The sequence below is a fragment of the Urocitellus parryii genome, chromosome 3, assembly GCF_045843805.1.
Source record: "Urocitellus parryii isolate mUroPar1 chromosome 3, mUroPar1.hap1, whole genome shotgun sequence".
NCBI lineage: Eukaryota > Metazoa > Chordata > Mammalia > Rodentia > Sciuridae > Urocitellus > Urocitellus parryii.
In genome coordinates, this window is record NC_135533.1 from 215,846,874 (window position 1) to 215,867,198 (window position 20,325).

Genomic DNA, 20,325 nt, shown 5'->3' on the forward strand with positions numbered 1-20,325 from the left:
TCAAGAAGGCTTATTGCTCCTACAATGAAGTTTCTCTCTGGACCCACGTAGAGAGCTCCTATGTGGCCTTAATAAAATAACATAGCACTTGGGGGCAAAGATGCATCCCAGGAGCCCTGCGCTGGAGGCCAGGATGGAGAAGACCTCCAGGGCCACCATGACCTTGCCCTTGGTGCTGTGGTACACAGGGAGGAAGGTGAGCCAGACACTGCAGAACACCAGCATGCTGAAGGTCAGGAACTTGGCTTCATTGAAGGTGTCAGGCAGGTTCCTGGCCAGGAAGGCCACCGTGAAGGTCCCCAGGGCCAGGGAGCCCAGGTATCCCAGGGCACAGTAGAAGGCAGTGACTGAGCCCTTGTTGCACGTGATGATGATGTGGCCATGTTCAGAGTGTGTGTCTGTGTCTACAAAGGGAGGCGAGGTCCCCAGCCAGACTCCACAGAGAGTCAGCTGGATGAGGGAGCAGCTGGGAATGATGAAGTTAGGTGCCCCTGACACCAGCCACCGCCTCATCCTTCTCCCTGGGACAGCGACCTTGAAGGCCAGAATCACAGTGACAGTTTTGGCCAGGACAGTGGAAACGGCCACAGTGAACACCAGTCCAAATGTGGTCTCCTGCAGGATGCAGGTGGCTGTGTTGGGACGGCCAATGAAGAGCAGAGAGCAGAGAAAACAGAAGGTGAGGGAGATGAGCAGGATGTAGCTGAGAGCCCTGTTGTTGGCCTTGACTATGGGGGTGTCTCTGTGCTTCACAAAGACCCCAAGGACAGCAGCTGTGAGTGCAGAGAAGCAGAGAGCCGTGCAGGCCAGAGCCATGCCCAAGGGGGCTTCATAAGCCAGGAAGGTCACGGCTCTTTGGATGCAGTGGCTTTTCTCTGTGTTAGCATATTGGAGATCTGGACACTTCACACACTGGTCCATATCTGGGGAAGAATGCAAATTAAAAATTGTGTAAGTATTCAACTATGGATTAAATATTATCAATATATATAATTGTTTTTTGCTGTTTTTGCTTGTTTATTTTGTAGTGATGGGGATCTAACCCAGCTCCTCACACATGTCTGGCAAGTAGTCACCATGGAGCCAGCCCCCAGCCCTGGGTCTGTTGTGATCTCCTCAGGTGACAGGTTTTTGACTTCACTAACTTTGTGCGTTTTATGTATATTCTCAAATCTACCAATGTGATACTTCATATTATATTTTTATGAAAAAATATTTTGTAGAATCATAAAATTACCTCCTTTTAGCAATTTTACTCTTTTTTTATAGATTAATTTCATGAATGGTTTGTCAATTTTTATGGGATTTTACTCTAGATTTCTTAATCTTTCTTTGTTTTTTAAGTTTTTGTGTTGCATTAATCTTTTCTATTTTGTCTGCATTTAATGTGCTGTTCCATTTCTACCTCATGACAATTGCTTCATGTATAACCTGCCAAGCATTTTTATCAAAATAGGCATAACAATAATATACTCCTATTTACAGTAAGGGGTTTTAAATTTCTTTCTAATGAGAGTTTTAGTGTTACCCCACAAGTTTCATTAATAATATTTTCAACGTTGGACTCATGATTGTCTTTCTTTAAGTCTCTTGTCTTATTTATGATATATTGAAAGGTGTATTTCCACTGTGTTTCTTTAGAAAGAACTTTCCTATTAAACCCCGATTCTCTGAACAGTCTGTCAGTTTACACTCTAATCAAACCTTATAACATCCCTACTATTTCTCACAATTCTTTTTTTTTTTGTGTGCTAGGGATAGAGGCCAGGGACACTTAAGCATGGAGCACATCCCCAGCCCTTTTTTTGAGGCAGGTTCTTGCTGTGTTGCTTAGGGCTTAGTAGGCTGCTGAGACTGGCTGTGGACCTGAGATCCTGCTGCCTCAGCCTCCCGAGTTACTGGGGTTACCTGCATTGCCACTATGCCTGGCTCTCTCAAAATTTTAAAATCTGGATCTTTACAAAGAAATTTTTTTCATTTGTTTGTTAAAATTTATTTTTATTTATTTTATCTTCATTTAATTTTTAAAATTCTACACAACACCAGGATACATCCTGATATAATCACAAAACATGGAACTCACCCTACCTAGTTTAGATCCCAGCAATTCCCTCAGTGCCCCCAACTTCACTCCACTGATCCCCCACCATTCCATTTACAATTTACATTTTTTTAAAAATTAGTGTCCTGTGGATACACGTGATGCTGAGACCCACTGTGCCACCTCCATGCAAGCACATTCGAATATGTGGTCAGATTCAGTTCATTGTTCTTCCCTTTCCTGTCCCTTCTTCCTCCTCCTCAGTCCACTTTGTCTCCCCTACTGATCTGAAAGGTGAATTTGTTAAGGCATAAGTGTGTGGGTACTGACATTGTTGAGTACATTGTTCTTTATATGAGTTTATGGAATGTGAACATGACCGTCCCCTAAACTTATGTGTATAGAGAAGAATGCAAATTGACTGTATTGCCTTCTATATTGTCAGTCTCAATACATTTATAAACAAACATTTGAATCACATTGTGTTGTGATATTAAGCTACATATACACCACACTGAAATCTGAAAAACCCTGCATGGAGCTGATTCTAGCCATTTGTTACTATAAATCTAAACATTACCAAGATGATACCTAGGAATTATCATTATTACTTTTCTGACATATGACTGTGTCAGAATCCAACCTTCATTCCCACATTCTCTGTGTTTCAGTCAGAAAGAACCTTTTTTTAAATGTCCATGAATATTACATGACTTAAAAATGTGCAATTTTTTGGTTTCCACTAATCCTAAAAGAATTTAATCTACACTTTCTGCATCAGATACCATAGGAATGCTCCCAATACTAATTTCACCTTTCCTGTAACAGTTCCAATATAAATGCCTCCTTGAAGAACACCCTATAAAAAATCAGTGAATATAGCTGTGCAGCCCTTTGGCTCTTCCTTGAATACGTGTCATTTTATCTTGTGTATTCCACTCACCTGTGAATGAGTGGAGAGCAGGGAATAAGACCTACTCATGGGTGCTTTGAAAGCGTGCTTTATAGCACAGTGACACCTGCAGGTTAAACCAAGCACTTTCTGAACCCTGCTATGTGTCAAGAGCAGTGCTAGGCAGTGGGGAGGTAGAGTGTGAAGGATGTGTATCTGCAATGTGGTCTAAACATAGTTTCAAAGGAGACCAAGAAGATTGTGCTTTAAATTCCATGGTGGAGATGAAACTGACGTTCCTGTGCAGTGATGGAAGGGGCTTCTTGAGATTATATGCCCATAGTGTATTTAGAATGGGGTAGCCAAATGTGTAGTTTAGGTCTACAGAGTTGTGTTATTTCAAGGTGAAATACTATTGTGAATAACAATTAAACTCCTACCTGAAGGAAAGAAGAGTTTTATCTCTGAAGTCCCTTCCAGATCTTTTCCATTTGCTTGTGTTGACTGAAGAATATTAAGAATAATAGGGAATTTCTGCACAAGGCACATGCTCACCTGTTTCATTAGAAATCTCGTTCTCCGGGCAAGGAGTGCAACTGAAACAACAGGCAGGCTTTCCCTCCTGTGGGGATTTCCTAAATCCAGGACCACATCTCTCAGTGCAGACAGAACGAGGGGTCTGAGGAAAATCAGATGGGTGTTGGGAACTGCTCAGCCTCATTGGACTTGTCCTCCAGTCAGTACAGAGTGTTAGAGAATGGGACCATTAGAAGGTATAATCTGTATCCAAGTCTAATAAATTGCTTTGATAATGCTATAGTTATGATATCATATGTCTCCCAAAGACCTTGATGCTAAAGGCCAATAGTGCCATTATGAGGTGGTGGAACCTTCAAGTAGTGGCACCTAGTGGGAGGAAGTTGGGGCATAGCTTTGAAAGATGTTGAAATCTCTCTACTTCATGGTTACAATGAGGGTAGCAACTTCCCTGCCTCATACTCTCACCATGATGTACTTCCCTAGCTACAGACCCAAAAGCAAGAGGCCAAAAGACTACAGACTGAAAAACCTAAACTGAGTCAAAACAAACACATTCCTTCTTGTTAAGTTAGATTTTCTTAGGCAACTTGTCACAGTGATAGAAACTAATACAGTTGTCATGTATATTTTATGATATGAAATATACGAACAGTTAGAATCATGTTGGTCAGGGGCTGGGGATGTGGCTCAAGCGGTAGCGCGCTTGCCTGGCATGCGTGCGGCCCGGGTTCGATCCTCAGCACCACATACCAACAAAGATGTTGTGTCTGCCGAGAACTAAAAAATAAATATTAAAAATTCTCTCTCTCTCTCCTCTCTCACTCTCTCTTAAAAAAAAAAAAGAATCATGTTGGTCAGTACATGGGTTTTTGTCCATGGACTGAACATCAAAACTGAGTGAAAATAGATCATTTCTCCTGTGTTAGTTAGGTTACTGTCACAGTAACCAAAACACCTGACAAGGACAACTTAATGTAGGAAACATTTACTTGGGCTCACAGTTTCAGAGGTTCAGTTCATGTTTGATGACTCCATGGCTCTGGGCCGGAGGTGACCCAGAACATCATGGAGGAAGGAATGAGAGGGAGGGAGGGAGGGAGGGAGGGAGAGATGGGGGGAGGGAGAATATGAGTTGCACATGAGAGCCTGAGACTAAATATATAATCCCAAGATTGGCCCCCAGTGACCCCCTTCCACTAGTCACACCCAACTTGCCTACTGTTACCACCTAGTAATCCATTCAAATTATTAATCCACTGATTTGGTTATGGCTCTTATAATCAAGTCATTTCAACTCTTGCATTAACACAAGGGCTTTCCGGGGACACTATATATCCAAATCATAACACCTCCATATGTGTTGATTCTCAGGTGCCATGTGTATTTTATGACATGAAATGTATAAATAGTTACAATCATGTTGTTAAAAATGGGTTCATTATTCAACCACCAAGGTGTGTTCATAAGAAAATTTCTTGAATATGTGTTGTTAAATGTACTTTGTAGGCCCATGAATGAGCAATCAGGGGACATACAATACAGGACAAATTTTTGTTTATACTTGTGTAGTTAAAGCATTTTGATTGAGTCCAACCCACCTGTGTAAATCCTATGCTCCACTGTATCAGGTCCTCATGTAAAGACAGTTGTTGGCCACGTGGAGCATGTGGGGAAAACTTTCCTACTTTCACCTTTCGTCCAAGACCTTCTGGAAAATTCCAAAAGTTTTGAATATCATATTCTCCTTCCATTTTCATTTTCTCATCCAAATTCACTTGTTCTCCAGCAGGATTTTCAAATTTTATTTTCTTGAGAAATGGGTGAAGCTAAAGAGATACAGTATTTTATGAATAAGCATGTCCCAAAGTTAAGACAGAAACCCTGAAGTTGATAAAGTCTCCTGTCTTTAATCCCTGTTTATTTATTTAGGTAACAGAGATTTAACCCAGGGACGACTAACCACTGAGCAACATCCCTAGCCTCTTTTTGTATTTTATTTAGATACAGGATCTTATTGAGTTGCTTTGGAACTTGGCTTTTAACTCAAAGTCCTCCTTTCTAAGCCTCCTGAGCCACTGAGGTTATTGGTGGGTGACACGGCACCTAGCTAATCTCTGTTTTATAATGCAACTTTAACATAAGCATCATAGAGTAGAACAAATGATAGCCCATGGACAGCTAGAGAATAAGGTTTCTAGAATGATAGTTCTAGTAGAAGTCACTCAGTTAAGCACATGTAAATAATCAGAGGATTTGGAAGTCAGATAATACCTTAACTGCCTAGTGAAAGCTCACTGCATCTAGTGAGTCTCAGTCTAAGTCTGCAAAATAATGTGGTTAATTCTTCAAGTGGTGTGAAATGTGTTCACTTATGTAAGTGTCCATTAGAGTCCTAAGCAGCACTTACACACTTCAAGAATGAATTCTGCTCTTATGGTTTAAGACAGTCATGGAAAATCAGAATTTCTTCTGTTGAAAATATCAGCTCAACAGGAGTCATTTGTAATACAAGCTTTGATGTTGGTGTAGAACACATTCTGTCCTTGCTACGGGCACTTTCCTCAAGACTGCTTCTACACAGGCCTACATTTACCTCCAACACTGAAACAAGTACAGTTTCTGTTGTGCTTTCGGAGAAAGGATCCTAAACTACTTTGTTTGCTCCCTTGTGGCCATCCCTTTAGAGAATCACCTTGCAGTGGTGTGTGTCATGAGGCAAAAGAGATATTACCTGCCAAGGGGAAACCAGAAGCCCATCCCCATTTCCCATTTTTGGTGTGTCTGCTTGGTGAAGAAGCACCTCATGAAATGTGTGGGCCACGGCATACACAGCATTGTATACGTTGTAACTCTCTTCACTCATGGCCGTGTCAAAAGTGCTTTCAGGCAACCATTCCAAGGAGGCATTTAGTGGGCAGTTCTCCAAGATGTTACAGTCCAATTGAGAAAAGGAGCCAGGTAAACGTCTTCCGGGTATTTGGAAGGGTTAACTGTGCTGATGAAATTTGTGAACCCAGGAATCTCCCTATGGTGGTGTGAAAACATGAGAGTCCCATGAGATGAATCTAACATGAAATTTTTCCCCTTGCTGACATCTTGCCATTGTGAGTTTGTGACCCAGACTTTCCATGTCATTAGAGTTTGCCCTACATCAAACATCAAGTCTTCTAAAAACTTAGTATCACCATAAATAATAATCACATTTGCTGATGATTCAGTGACCAAGTGATGATTGAACACATGGTTCTCTGGGATCATTTCCACAAAGGCTGCACAGACTCCATTTTGCTCCATTTCCGCTCTCAAGTCTGAGAGAATCTGAATACCTTTGTGATCTTCTGAGATGAGCAGCCCCACCCAGGTCCAGTGGAAATGAAGCAGCAAGGAGACCATACCAAGGGCCAGAGATGTGTCCTTGGGGGCCATCTGATAGAGAGAAGGAAACTGGACAGGATCACTCAGTTTATGATCAAAAGGTCCAAAGGTGAGCTGAAGGGAAAAGAACATTTTGAAGGAATATGATGAGAAGGATTGTCACAAAGCACAGTCTCAGTCCTGAGTGGTATATTTTATGAAGCAATAGGTGGAAGTGTTACCAAGGAAATTTATTCATATCATTTTCAAAGCCATCTCTCATATCCTGAGAGCTTTCTGGAAAATTATTGAACAGCCTCAGGTTTCCAACCCACTTTTTGCACTGCACCAGCCCCTGCCGCTCTTTATTCCAAAGAAAGAAAATGTGAATACATCACCCAGTCTCTGAGCACCTAACCTTTGAGATGACACACTTTGAAAACTGTTGAAAGCTTGTCTCCTCCTGTAACCCTATCCAGGGCCCCAAGATGGGCAACAGAGGAGAATGGCTTAATCTCTTTTCTACCCACTGTTACCTGTGGAAATTTGTAGAGTTCCAGGAATGGCCCAATCTGGTAAGATATCTTCCATGATGCTCCCATCAGTACTGCTACAGACTTGCTTTCTCTTCTACAGGTATAATTAGGAATCATCTTTTCCAGCCCCAACAGCCAAAAGAAGGAAGTCTCCAAAACATTCCATTCAAAATATGAAATATTATAGAGATCAAATCCCAGAGACATGTTGGGTAAAATATGGGGGTTCCTGTTGATCTCCTCAATGGCAAAAACCAGTGCCAGCACAAGCTGGTAGTTCTTCAAATTATAGCTGATTGGAAGAAATAGAAATGCTTAGGGGTGACTTAGCCCTGATTATCTTCAAATTCAATGGAATTACTTATGAACTGAATGCTTTTATTTTAAAATTTGTTTTAATTTAATTTGTTTTACACATGATAGTAGAATGCACTTATGCACTTTAATACATCATACATAGACGGGATATAATTTCATTTTTCTGAGTGTACATGTTGCAGAATCATATTTGTCATGAAGTCATATATATATACATACAGTAGTAATGTCTTTTTCATTCTACTATCTTTCTTATCCCCACATCCCCTCCTCTACCTTCCCATCAGCTCCCTCTTCCTAATCCAAGGTAATGCTATTTTCCCCTAGTGCCCCTCCCCCTGCCTTATTGTGAATTAACATCCACATATTAGAGAAAACATTTGGCCTTTGGTTTTGTGGGGTAGGCTTATTTCACTTAGCATGATATTCTCCAACTCCAACCATTTACTGGCAAATGCCATAATTTCATTCTTCTTTAAAGCTGAGTAATATTCCATTGGGTGTATATACCACATTTTCTTTATCCATTCATCTACTGAGGGACACCTAGGTTGCTTTCATAGTCTAGCTATTGTGAATTGAGCTGCTATAAACATGGATGTGGCATCATCACTATAGTATGCCGATTTAAAGTCCTTTGGGTATAAACCAAGGAGTGGGATAGCTGGGTCAAATGGTGGTTCCATTCTCAGTTTTCTGAGGAATCTCCTTACTGCTTTCCATAGTTGTTGTACCAATTTGCAGTCCCACCAGCAATGTATCAGTGTACCTTTCCCCCCACATCCTTGGCAACATTTATTGTTGCCTGTATTCTTGATGATTGCGATTCTGACAGGAGATGAAATCTTACAGTAGTTTTGATTTGCATTTCTCTAATTGCTAGAGATGTTGAACACTTTTTCATATACTTGTTGATCAATTGTATTTCTTCTTCTGTGAAGTGTCTGTTCAGTTCCTTAGCCCATTTATTGATTGGGTTATTTGGTTTTTTGGTGTTAAGTTTTTGGAGTTCTTTTCCTAGAGATTAATGCTTTATTGAAGGTGCATGTGGTAAAGATTTTCTCCCAATCTCTAGGTTCTCTCTTCACATTATTAATTGTTTCATTTGCTAAGAAGAAGGTTTTTAATTGATTCTTCGTTTTACTTCTTGCACTTTTAGAGTCTCTTCTACTAGGCACAAGTAGTCTGTTCTAGTGCCTAAGTCTTTGATCCACTTTGAGTTGGTTTTTGTGCAGCATGAGAGAGGTTTAATTTCATTTTGCTACATATGGATTTCCAGTTTTGCCAGCACCATTTGTTGAATAGGCTATCTATTCTCCAGTGAATGTTTTTGGAACCCTTGTCTAGTAGGAGATAATTGTATTTATGTGGGTTTTCTCTGTGTCCTCTATTCTGTACCATCGGGCTACAAGTCTATTTTTGTGACAAAACCATGCCATTTTTGTTACTATAACTCTGTAGTATAGTCTAAAGTCTGGTATGTGGTGCCTCCTGTTTAACTTTTCTTGCTAAGGATTGCTTTAGCTATTCTGGGTCTCTTATTTTTCCAAATAAATTTCATGATTATTATTCTATTTCTATGAAGAATGTCATTGGGATTTTAATAGTAATTGCATTAAATCTGTATAATGCTTTTGGTAGTATGGCCATTTTGACAATATTAATTCTGCTTATCCAGGAGCATGGTACAGTGTGACATTTCAACATGTGTTTGCAATGTGAAATCATTTTTTTTGTCTTTTTGATAAAAGCCATTCTAACTGGACTGAGAAGGTATCTTGTTGAGGTTTTTAAATGGCATTCTATGATGATTAATGGTGTTGAACTATCATATGCATGTTGGTCATTTGTAAATCCTCTGTTGAGAAACATCCTTTCAGGTCATATGCCCATTTTTTTGGCCAACATTTCCCCACATCTTGGGACATTGAAACTTGGATGTAAGAGTCATTTAGAACTCAGTAAGCCATTACCAGTAAAGAACCTTCCACAACATTTGATAGTGTTATTTCCAAAAGTATAGGCATAAAAAGAATATTAAAGGATACAAAAGAGAAACTCCAGGTCACATTTATAGGCCAAGCCATCAGAAGAATAGAAGATGTCAGCAGAAACTCTAAAGGCTGGGAGGGCATGGAATAATGTATTTCATGTCCAGAAAGATAATATTGCCAACCGAGATGACTATGCCCAGCAAAGTCACCCTTCAGAATCGAGTTAGAAATGGACACTTTCTATGATAAACATAGAATAAGAAAATTCATGGCCACAAAATAGGCATTTGATAGATAGTTAAGGTAATCATACACCAGACAAGGGAGAAAAGAAGACAATCATGAGAGCATAGCAAATAAAAATGTCTCAGTGGAATAATAGGTACACAAATGAGAATTAGGAAAAAATCAAGCATATTCAATACAGAAAGGCATAAAATTTCTAAGATAAATGAGAGAGGAAAAAACAGAAAGTTAAAACTACCAGAAGAAAACCCTCAATATGGCAAGGACAAGCACGTGCTTTCAACATTAATTATGAATGGAAATGGTCTTGATTCTCGGATTAAGGATGCAGACTGGCTCAATGAACTAAAAAACAAACTTACCCACATGCTGCCTGCTAAAATCTTGGCTGACTGGTCATAAAATATAATAAACCTGAATGCAGCAGGTGTAGCTTCACCTTTAACAAAACCAACATCAAACCAAAATCAGTGAAAAGAGACAAATAAATGAATCAGGATAAAGTGAACAATTCTCCAAGTGGATGTGACAATTTTAAATAATACAACAAACATTATCACACCAGTTTTGTAAAACTAACACTACCAGACATGAAGGGAGAGACTGGTCCTGATACAGAATCAGTGAGTAAATTCAATAACATATACTTACCGAGAGAGAGATCATTCAGACAAAGCATGACAATTAATGAAACCCCAGAGTGCTGGATCAAATAGAGTTGACAGCCATCTACAGAATATTCCATTCAACAGCTACAGGATATACTATCTATGTATTGGCACATGGAACTTGTTCAAAAATAGATCACATATCAGGCCACAAATTAAGCCACAGTGAATTCAAAAATTGAAATAATTTATTTCATTTTATCAGGTCATAAAGGAATGAAAGAGAAATCAACAATAAGAAAAATTATAGAAATGATACAAACACATGGGGATTGACCAATCACTTTTTTTCCTAAAAAACAAAAATAAACAAAAAACAGGTGTCAATGAAGAAATGAATGGGTAAATTTAAAAATTCCTCATATCGAATGGAAATAGGAAGACAAGATACCAAAACCTTAGGGATACAGTGAAAGCAGTAATATAAGGGAAGTTTACACCTATGAGTACATAAATTCAAAATAGAAATCTCAAACGACTTAATGGTGCATCTTAAATTCCTCGGAAAAGAAGAACAAAACTGAAGTCAAAATCATAGGAGAAAAGATATAACAACAACAACAACAACAAAAAAAAACAAGGCAAAAACACAGAGTCTAAAAAAATCATGCAAAGGATCAATGAAACAAATATTTGAAAAGACAAACAAAATTGTCAGTCCCTCATCTAAAATAAGCAAAAGAAAGAGTGAATAAAGTTGGAGATAACAAGTAAAATTTTGTAGGAGACAATGTGGACATTCATAACAACATTAAGGACTATTTTGGACAAATTTCAAGACACATTGTCCTACCAAAATGGAACCAAGAGTATATAAAAATTTAAGTATATCAATAAGAAACTTTGAGAATGAAGCAGTAATCAAAAGTGTCTAAAGAAGAAGTCTAGAACTGGACAGATTCACTGATAAATCTTATAGAATTTTTAAGTAGTATCATCAATGACCCTCAAACTGTTCCATAAAATAGAAATGGAAGAACCTCTCCAAATTCATTCTACAAGTCATTATTACTCTGTGATCAAGACTTGATAAAGACCATACACACACACACACACACACACACACACACACACAAGTAAACTGTAGACTACTATCCTTGATGAACACAGATTCAATAATCCATAATAAAATACTTGCTTGCACATTGAATTCTGAAGCACATCACAAAGGCCATGCATCGTGATCATGGTGTTTGAATTCCAGGGATGCAAGGATGGTTCACCATATGCAAATGCATATAGAGCACACACGTATAATCAAGCATAAATATCATATGATCATCTTAATGCAGAGAAAGACTGGTAAAATTCAGAACCATCATGATAAAAATCCCTCAACAACTTAGGTTGGAAGGATGACACCTTATCATAATAAAGGTATGTATGAGAAACCTATTGTCAATATCTGTCTGAAAGGAGAACACTGAGCTTTTCCCTATGAAATGAGGAACAAGATAAGGATATCTACTTTCATAACCCTTACTAAATATACTAATTGAAATTTTAACCAGAACAACTAGGGAAGAGATATAAATAAAAGGGATACAAATAGGAAAAATGGAATTCAAATCATTCCCATGTGAAGATTATATGATTCCATAGTTGGAAAACCCCACCAAAGACACTTCACTGTCTGACTCTAAAATACAACACAAAGATATAATAACCAAGGCAGCATGCTATTTCCATAAAACCAGGCATGCACATCCAAGCAAGAGAATAATGGCCCAGACACACCCCTTGCATTTATTGGGTTTTGCTCCTCATGAAGATAAACAAAATGTACTTTGGAGAAAGGACAGCTTTTTCAATGAGGGCCTTGGGGAAACTGGATATTCACATGCAAAACATTGATACTTGACCCTTATTTCTCACAAAATACAAAAGCAACTAAAAATGAATCAAATGCTGGAATAAAGTCCTGAAACTATTAGGAATCTATTAGAAGAAAATACAAGGGAAACCTTTGAAGACTTGTACAGGCAGTGCTTTGAAAATTATCCCTGAATTAGAGTAAACAAAAGCAAAATTAGACAAGTTGGATTACATTAAGCTACAAAACTTCTGCACAGGAAAGGAAACAACCACAGAGAGAAGTTAACCTACAGTATGAGAATGAATAGTATGCAAATTAGCCACATGACAAAGGACTAATGAGAATGTAGAATGAACTTACAAAACTCAACAACAATAACAAACAAATCAATTTAAAAAGGGCAAATGATGTGAGGTGGCATTTGTCAAAATTAAAAAATTCAAATGTCATAAAAATTTATGAAAAATGCTCAATTTCTTCTCGTGTCTAGGTGATGCAAATCAAAACCAAAGAGAAATGTTGTCTCACCCCATTTAATGGCTGTTATCAAAAGAAGAAAAAATAACAAATGTTGGTGAGGTTGGGGAGGAAAGGGAACTCATATTGTGTTGGTGCGAGCGTATATTACTAGAGTCACTATTAGGAAGTGTCCAGAGGTTCCTGACAAAAGCTAAAAATAGATCTACCATACAATCCACTTTTCCCAAAGGAAATGGCATCAGCCTACCAAAGATACTCCTGCAAGCCAAAGTATGGAATCAGTTTACACACCCATGAATGGATGACTGGATAAAGACCATGTGTGTGTTCACACAATGGTTATGAGCCATAGAATGGTATCCTAACATTTGCAGCAAACTGTATGGAATTGGAGGACATTACACAAAGTAAGGTGGACACAGAAAGACCAATGGAGCCTGTTGCCTCTCATATAGCCATGTGAAAGTGTCAGTATGAATCTATAATAGTGATTTCTAGAGGCTCTGAAGGGTAGGGAGTAGGAGGAAGAGAGGGAGATTGGACATGGGCTTCCAGTGTAGGGTGGAGGAAGAATATCTTCTGGTGTTCTGCAGCACAGTGGGATGGCAAGAGTTCACAGTAACCTATTTTATGTTTCATGAACACTAGGAGAGGTGTTTGAATGCGGCAAAACAAAGTAATGATAAGGAGAGGAAAAGTGTAAGCACTCCAATTTGATCAGCACATATAAAATACATGTTTTGAATTATCACAGTACCTTATAAAGGCATACAATTAGTGCATGAAGAACTACTGTTAATAAAATTGTAGTTGAAAATGTTTAATACCCTGATTTGACCATTACAAAATACATTGATAAATCCAGTTATCCCACTGTAATCCATTAAAATGTATAATAATTAATATTTAATAAATTAAAAATATTCTGTAAGAGGCTTTTATGTCTATGGCAAGTTTACTTCAGAGGTTTCTGAAAATATAAAATCTTCAGAAAATTAGTGAAAGTCATTCAGATTGACAAAGGGAGAGTGTGACTCTGTAGAAATGATGACTACGTGTTCCGATTGGCTTCAGTATTTTAAGCAGAGTGTTAATTGCACCAGGGTATGTAGGTACATCATGTAAAATAAAGTTGAAAATCAAAACAAATGAATTCACTTACTTAAAATTGGTGAGAGGAAACCTGTAAATTTAAAAGTACTATGTATAACTGCATTGTAGTAATAAAAACATTAAGATGATTTTCATATGTTTATTTTTGGGGCAAAATTAACTCCAAAGCCTCTAAATAACTTGTGAGGATAAATAAAATAAAAACAGTGTTTCAAATTAAAATATTGCACAGCAGATATACATTCCAAACAATGAAAGACTAAGATAAAGATTATTAGATTTTACCCAACCTAAAAGTTTATGCTCTGTTCTCCTTGAACATGGCTTGTAACAAAATCTTGAAAACAAGCCACTGCATGACCATGTATTTTTAGGATACTGCCAATGAAAATTTCTGTCCCATAACATGTAAGATGTCCTTAAAAAAATAAAGGGCCTACAGCAAAAGAGCAAAATGTTAAAATGCAAGGTAGCAAAAATATATTCTTATGACAATACATAAATATTCTATCAATTCAACTCTTTGTATGAGAAATGTAATGGTAACCAATGGGAAAACATTTTCTCACGTCAGATCAGACCGTATTGTACAGGAAATATGAAGGAAACAGTCCTTTGATGATGGCTTGTGAAAGTATCCTTGGGTCTGGTTCTGGAGAGTCATTGTCAGGAGTCATAAAAAGACTTTGATATGCATGTAGCCTTGAGTCCTGCCACTGTAATTCTAGGAATTAATTTGTGTTAATCAGAGAACAACATATATGGACTGTGTTCTACCACCTATCAATAACCTGTTTACCATCTTCCTGATTATGCTAACATGAAAGTGAAAGCTATTAGAAAACTAGGACCATGTGAGAGTTAGTGTGTGGGCAAAATTATACCAGTCCCATGGATTATGGTATTCTCTATGTGTAAGATAATACATGGAAGACACGCATGCAGAGGCACTTATGGCATTTGTTATGTAAGGAAATAGAGGAATAGAGACAGCAGGTGGTTTAAACATGCTGTTGTTTTGTATCCAACAACATGAAGACTGATCAAAGCTATGAAGTAACTAAGGACCTTGAAGGAGATATGCCTTCCCATCCTCTAATAAAAAGTTAAAACTGTATTTTGCAAATGTATTACATAAAGGCAAACATCTTTCTTATATATTTGCACATTTTCCTTGCTGTGAAGTATTTTGGTTTCTACTTCCAATTTTATAAGGAATTAAGGCATTCTGATCAGCCCCTAACATCCTGTGCCCAGTGGACAAGTGAGCTGGGACATAAAGGTCATATGATGGCAGGGATGTTCCTTCAGACACAGGCAGGTTTTCAGGCTCAGGTCTGAGAGAGCCACCTGCTAAAGCTCACTAGACTCTGAGCTGCTGAGAGTGGAGAGCAGGGAACAAGAGCAAGATGGCCTCACCTCATCTCCTAGGGAGAGAGACTAAGTCTCCCTCTAGCCTCCAGGAGCCAGGCTCCAGGGAGATATAACTAATTGTTTTCTTTTTCCCAGACATAGATTTGTTCCCTGGGTATACCTGACTCTCCATAAACTTTTTTTAAGTGGGCTTCACAATTTGATCTGCTGGGTGGTCCTTACAAAGTCCATGTTAAACAAATCTGCTAAGATGTCCTTACTATCTGGTGAAATTTGGTATACAAGCAGTTCCTCATCCTTCTCTGTCCCTGAGGTGAGATCTGATCACCTTGATATGCCTTTTGGAAGAACTCTGCAAGGGAAGTTTAAGCAGAACCCCCCTTACCCCGATGATTCCTCTTAATCATTTCCATCCAGGGACTCACCCTGATTGCCATGTCCATGCCGTGTGCAGAAGTAGGTCCAATTCCTCTCTCCAATGCAAACCTCAGTGCAGTGGTCCCTATATGTATGGAAGTGTCTTCATGGAGTAACAATCTACCTACTGTCTTTAACATGTACCACACACGACTTCATATTTTAGTAAGTCTCAGGACATTAGGACCAGAATTCCCTGAGAGCCATCCCCATATAGCTTGCAGATCTGACATGACATAAAAAACATAAGTGGTAAATATCAGAATCAAAGTGTTTACAAAAATACATCAGTAAAAGTGTACAAGTGCCCCTTGGAAAGTTAGGAAAAGAAAAAATCTTGATGAACATGGGGAAACTGTCAGAGAATAGAAAATATAGCAGACAAACATGTTGATGTGAAAATATAAGATAGGTGTGGGCATCTTCTACAGCAGGGAGGAGAGCCCAATTCCTAACTGCCATATCTGCCGAGAAATGTGGACAGTCTCCAAAGGCAATACCTGTCACTCCAGCATCACTCTTTTCAGTGACATCCATTCTTCTCACAGGAGCACACAAATAACTGCTAGAATTTCCTGAATTTCTGACTCAGGTATTGACTAATTAAAGGGTTGGCTGACCTGATATTGATAGTTTCCAAAACCTGAGGCTTGGTAAATATACAAGTGAAACAGATCAAATGGGAATGCATAAAAGTATCAGATGACTGATCTCTTATTCCTGGGCTGACTTGCTACTCCAGGAGGCATAGAGCATCCCCTGGCTTGAAATAATGACCTGTAGTTTATTTGAAAGAGTATGTGGATGTCAATGGTTAGAATTGTGTTCATGCAAATAGCAGTGGCTTCTCTGCAGGGATTTTAGGTATTATATATGTGACAAAAGAAACATTACTAGCCTTTCTGGGAAGGATGCTTTGTGGTACTTCCTAGTCAAGACCACAAGCCAGTGGCTTGGAGGACATTTTTATGGAAAACCTCTTGATCTCATGGAATGACAGCCCAGCTTGGATAGGGATGTTGAGTTGAGCCCTAAATAGGGAAGATAATAGGAAGAGAAGCAGAATACTCTCTTCCACATTGAAGGAAGAAAAATTCTCAACAGGAAGTCACAAAATAAATAAGAGACAGTTCTGGGTAGATGGGGCAGGAGACAAGGAATGCTGATTCACAGTTGTCCTAGTATTATCATCCTCATAACCCAGAAAATGAAGAAATGAAAAAGGTGCTTACTTAATGCTAGAAGACATGAGGTCCAGATCATCGCTTCCTTGGCTTAGAAAGACAGTATAAAGGGGGAAATGTGCGGTGATCACCCCATCTCCATCCTTGTACATACTGGCTTTCCTTATGACAAGGCATGTGGAGTTGTCAGGGGAGTAAAGCTGGAGAGGAAGCTGCAGGATCAGCAAGATAATAATCCAAGGGAGCATCACAGACGTGTCTTCAAGGCTCTAACTCTGGGTGTAGGTGGAACCTGCATTGTCAGGCAGGTTCATACATATGCCGTGTGTGTGTGTGTGTGTGTGTGTGTGTGTGTGTGTGTTTTGATGGAGAGGTCTCTAACCCCCCTAACTTTTTTCAGCTCAGCTTCCTACATTCCCTTGAGGGAGTCTGAAACTCTTTCTGCCTAGGGCTCTGCATCTGAGGTCTTATAATCAGGTTGAAAACATGTTTGAGGATCATCCTCTCCATCCCCAGGTGACATGATTTCACCCAGGAACAGAGATAGCAAAGCCCCAGGGATGACCCTCCCTTGAGCAGATTTGGTCCCAAGCCTGTGTCAAGAAACTGTTTACATGAAAGCTATTTGGGATGATGGACATCAGAGGACGCATTTCAGGTGTACAGTGAAAGTCTCAGAGGGGCCTGTGCCCATCAGGTCCCAGCTAACATCTTAGGCGCAGCAGTGATCCCTTTCTAAGATAGAGAGATTCTGCCTCACACACCAAGGTCCAGAATCTTCCTTGCATGACTCATACAGGTCTGCATACAAATTTCATGTACAGAGGCCCCACAAACACATGTGGTTCCTATGGTTTGTGGCAGCATATGACCATGCTTAATTCAGAAACCCTAAATCAGCAACACAAAGTCCATGCAGAATCCAGTTGCATATTTCTGTTCTGACCTTTGACCTTCTTTGCTCCTGTTCTCTTCTTTATGCATGTTACACCTTGGATCAAAATATTGTCATAACCTGCCTCTACATCCACAGCATTGGGGTTTTCCAATACTTATGCTTTTATGTGAATAGGGGGCTATGTGGGAAGACCTTGTATTTACCCCTAAAACAGAAGACAATAAAGATGATAAAGCATTTTTATTTTTTTCTATCTCCCCAAATACTGAGGTCATCCACAGATGTCCTAGTGTTATTCATCCCCTTATCCCAGCAAAGGAAGAAATGGAAAAGGTGCAAAGTTACAGGTTGCAGACTTCTCTGGCCCTGCAGCACATGAGAATTTCAAGGCAGTGAAGCTATTCTGTATGACACAATTATAGTAGATGCCATGTTATACTTTTGCCAGAACCCACACAACGTATAACAGAAAAAATTGGAATCAGAATATAAATTACAGACTTGACTTAGTAAGGAGGTACTGATAATGACCCATCAATTGTGGTGTGTAGAACACTGATATAAGATGTAAGTAAAAGTAGAAAAGAGAAGGTGGGCAGGTGTTGGGTGCCTGGTATCTATCTGTGCTTCCACCTAATTTCCTGTAATCCTTATATAGTTCTGAAAATATTATTTAACAGCCAAGAAAATCACACTTTCTAACCAGGTAGCTTCTAGTCACATGCTACTAGGGAACATTTGAAATGTAGTTAGCCTAAATAAAAAAGTGCTATGAGTATAAAAGAGAGAATTAGAGTCAATATTTTCTCTGAAAGATGAATATTTCATACTTCCATTATATTTTTAAAGTAAGTTGCATATTATAATGCTAAAACTTGGGCACTATGTTGGTAGAATATACATGAATCAATGTTTTCAGATCCTACATGAGTGAGATCCATGATGTCTGTCTGGGTGGCTCACTGTGCATAGCATGATGTCTTCTGGCTCCACTCATTTTGATAAAAATTATAGGATTTCACCATTTCTTATGTCTGTATAGAGCTTGCTGTGTATAGAGACCATATTTTCTTCATCTATTGGATGAATGTTGATCATTTAGGTTGATGCCCAATCTTGACTATTATGATTAGTGTTGCAATAATTCTGAGTATGAAGATACGTCTTTGACATACTAATTTCCTTTCCTTTGGAAATACTCCAGTAATAGGATTGCTTTGTTGTATAATAATTTTATTTCCAGAGTTTTGAAAAAATGCTTTAATGGTTTCCATAATGGCTCTTCTAATTTACATTCACGTGGTTAAACTTTCATGACTATAATTTGGCCTACATTTTTAGATATGACACTAAAAGGAAAAGCAATAAAGGAAGAATTTGATATGTTGGAATACATCAAAATTAATCACTGTTTTAGTATCAAATGACAGTACCACCATGGTGGAAATATAACCTACTGAAGGGTAGAAAATGTTTGCAAATTACTTCAGAAGATCTAGTACCTAAAATATATGAAAAATCAATAAGGAAGAAAAACTTAAAACTAGACAAAGATTATTATTTTTTCTTTCTTTTTTTATGCTTTTTTTAATATTTATTTTTTAGTTTTCAGTGGACACAACATCTTTGTTTGTATGTGGTGCTGAGGATCGAACCCGGGCCGCACGCATGCCAAGCAAGCACACTATCGCTTGAGCCACATCCCAGCCCCGACAAAGATTATGAATAGACAGTTCTCCAAAGAAAATATTCCTGAGTCTGAAAAGCAAACATCAAAGAAATTAAGGAAATGCAAATGAAAAGCACCAAGGGATAACACCTCATGCACATTTGGATGTCTCCAGTACTGTAACATGAAAACAAGTGCCAGAGGGGATATGGAGACATTCAAGTCCTCATATATTGCCAGCATGATGTAAACCAGTGCAACCACTTTGGAAAACCATTTGGTGCAACCTCAAAGTTTGAACATGGAATTACCATGACCGAGCCTTTTGACTCCCATATGTGTGTGTTGAAGAAACAAACTTGGACCCAAACAAATCCCTGTGCATGAGTCCTCAGGGCACCAAAATCCCAAATCCCAAAGGCCAAAGGTGAGCACAGTGTGAATGTCTTTCTTCAGATGCATGGGGAGCAGGGTATGATACTTGGAATGGAATGCTCTTCATGCACAGAAGGCAATGGAGGATACCTGCTATAACCTGGATACACTGGAAAATTCAATGTTAACTGAGAGAAGTAAGACACAAGAGGTCAAGTATTGTATGATTTTATTTCAGCAGGAAGAGTTTGAGGATATAGCTCAGTTGGTAGATTGATTCCCTCATATGCACAGGGCCCTGGGTTCAATGCCTAGCACCACATACACACAGACACAAATTAACCCATTTCAGCAGGAGGTCAGGAGGACTTGCAAGTGCCTGCTTAATAGGGGAGCAGTTGACTTACCAG

General features: G+C 38.8%; 1 protein-coding gene across 1 annotated transcript in view; it reads right to left on the reverse strand.

The window, feature by feature from the left end:
* The window catches only part of LOC113201282 (vomeronasal type-2 receptor 116-like), a 26,945-nt gene continuing 6,620 nt past the window's right edge, over window positions 1-20,325 (reverse strand). The window contains 6 exon segments of the mRNA XM_026414937.2: window positions 1-923; window positions 3,489-3,612; window positions 5,072-5,299; window positions 6,205-6,425; window positions 6,428-6,962; window positions 7,364-7,655. Coding sequence (XP_026270722.2) covers window positions 1-923; window positions 3,489-3,612; window positions 5,072-5,299; window positions 6,205-6,425; window positions 6,428-6,962; window positions 7,364-7,655 — 2,323 coding nt within the window.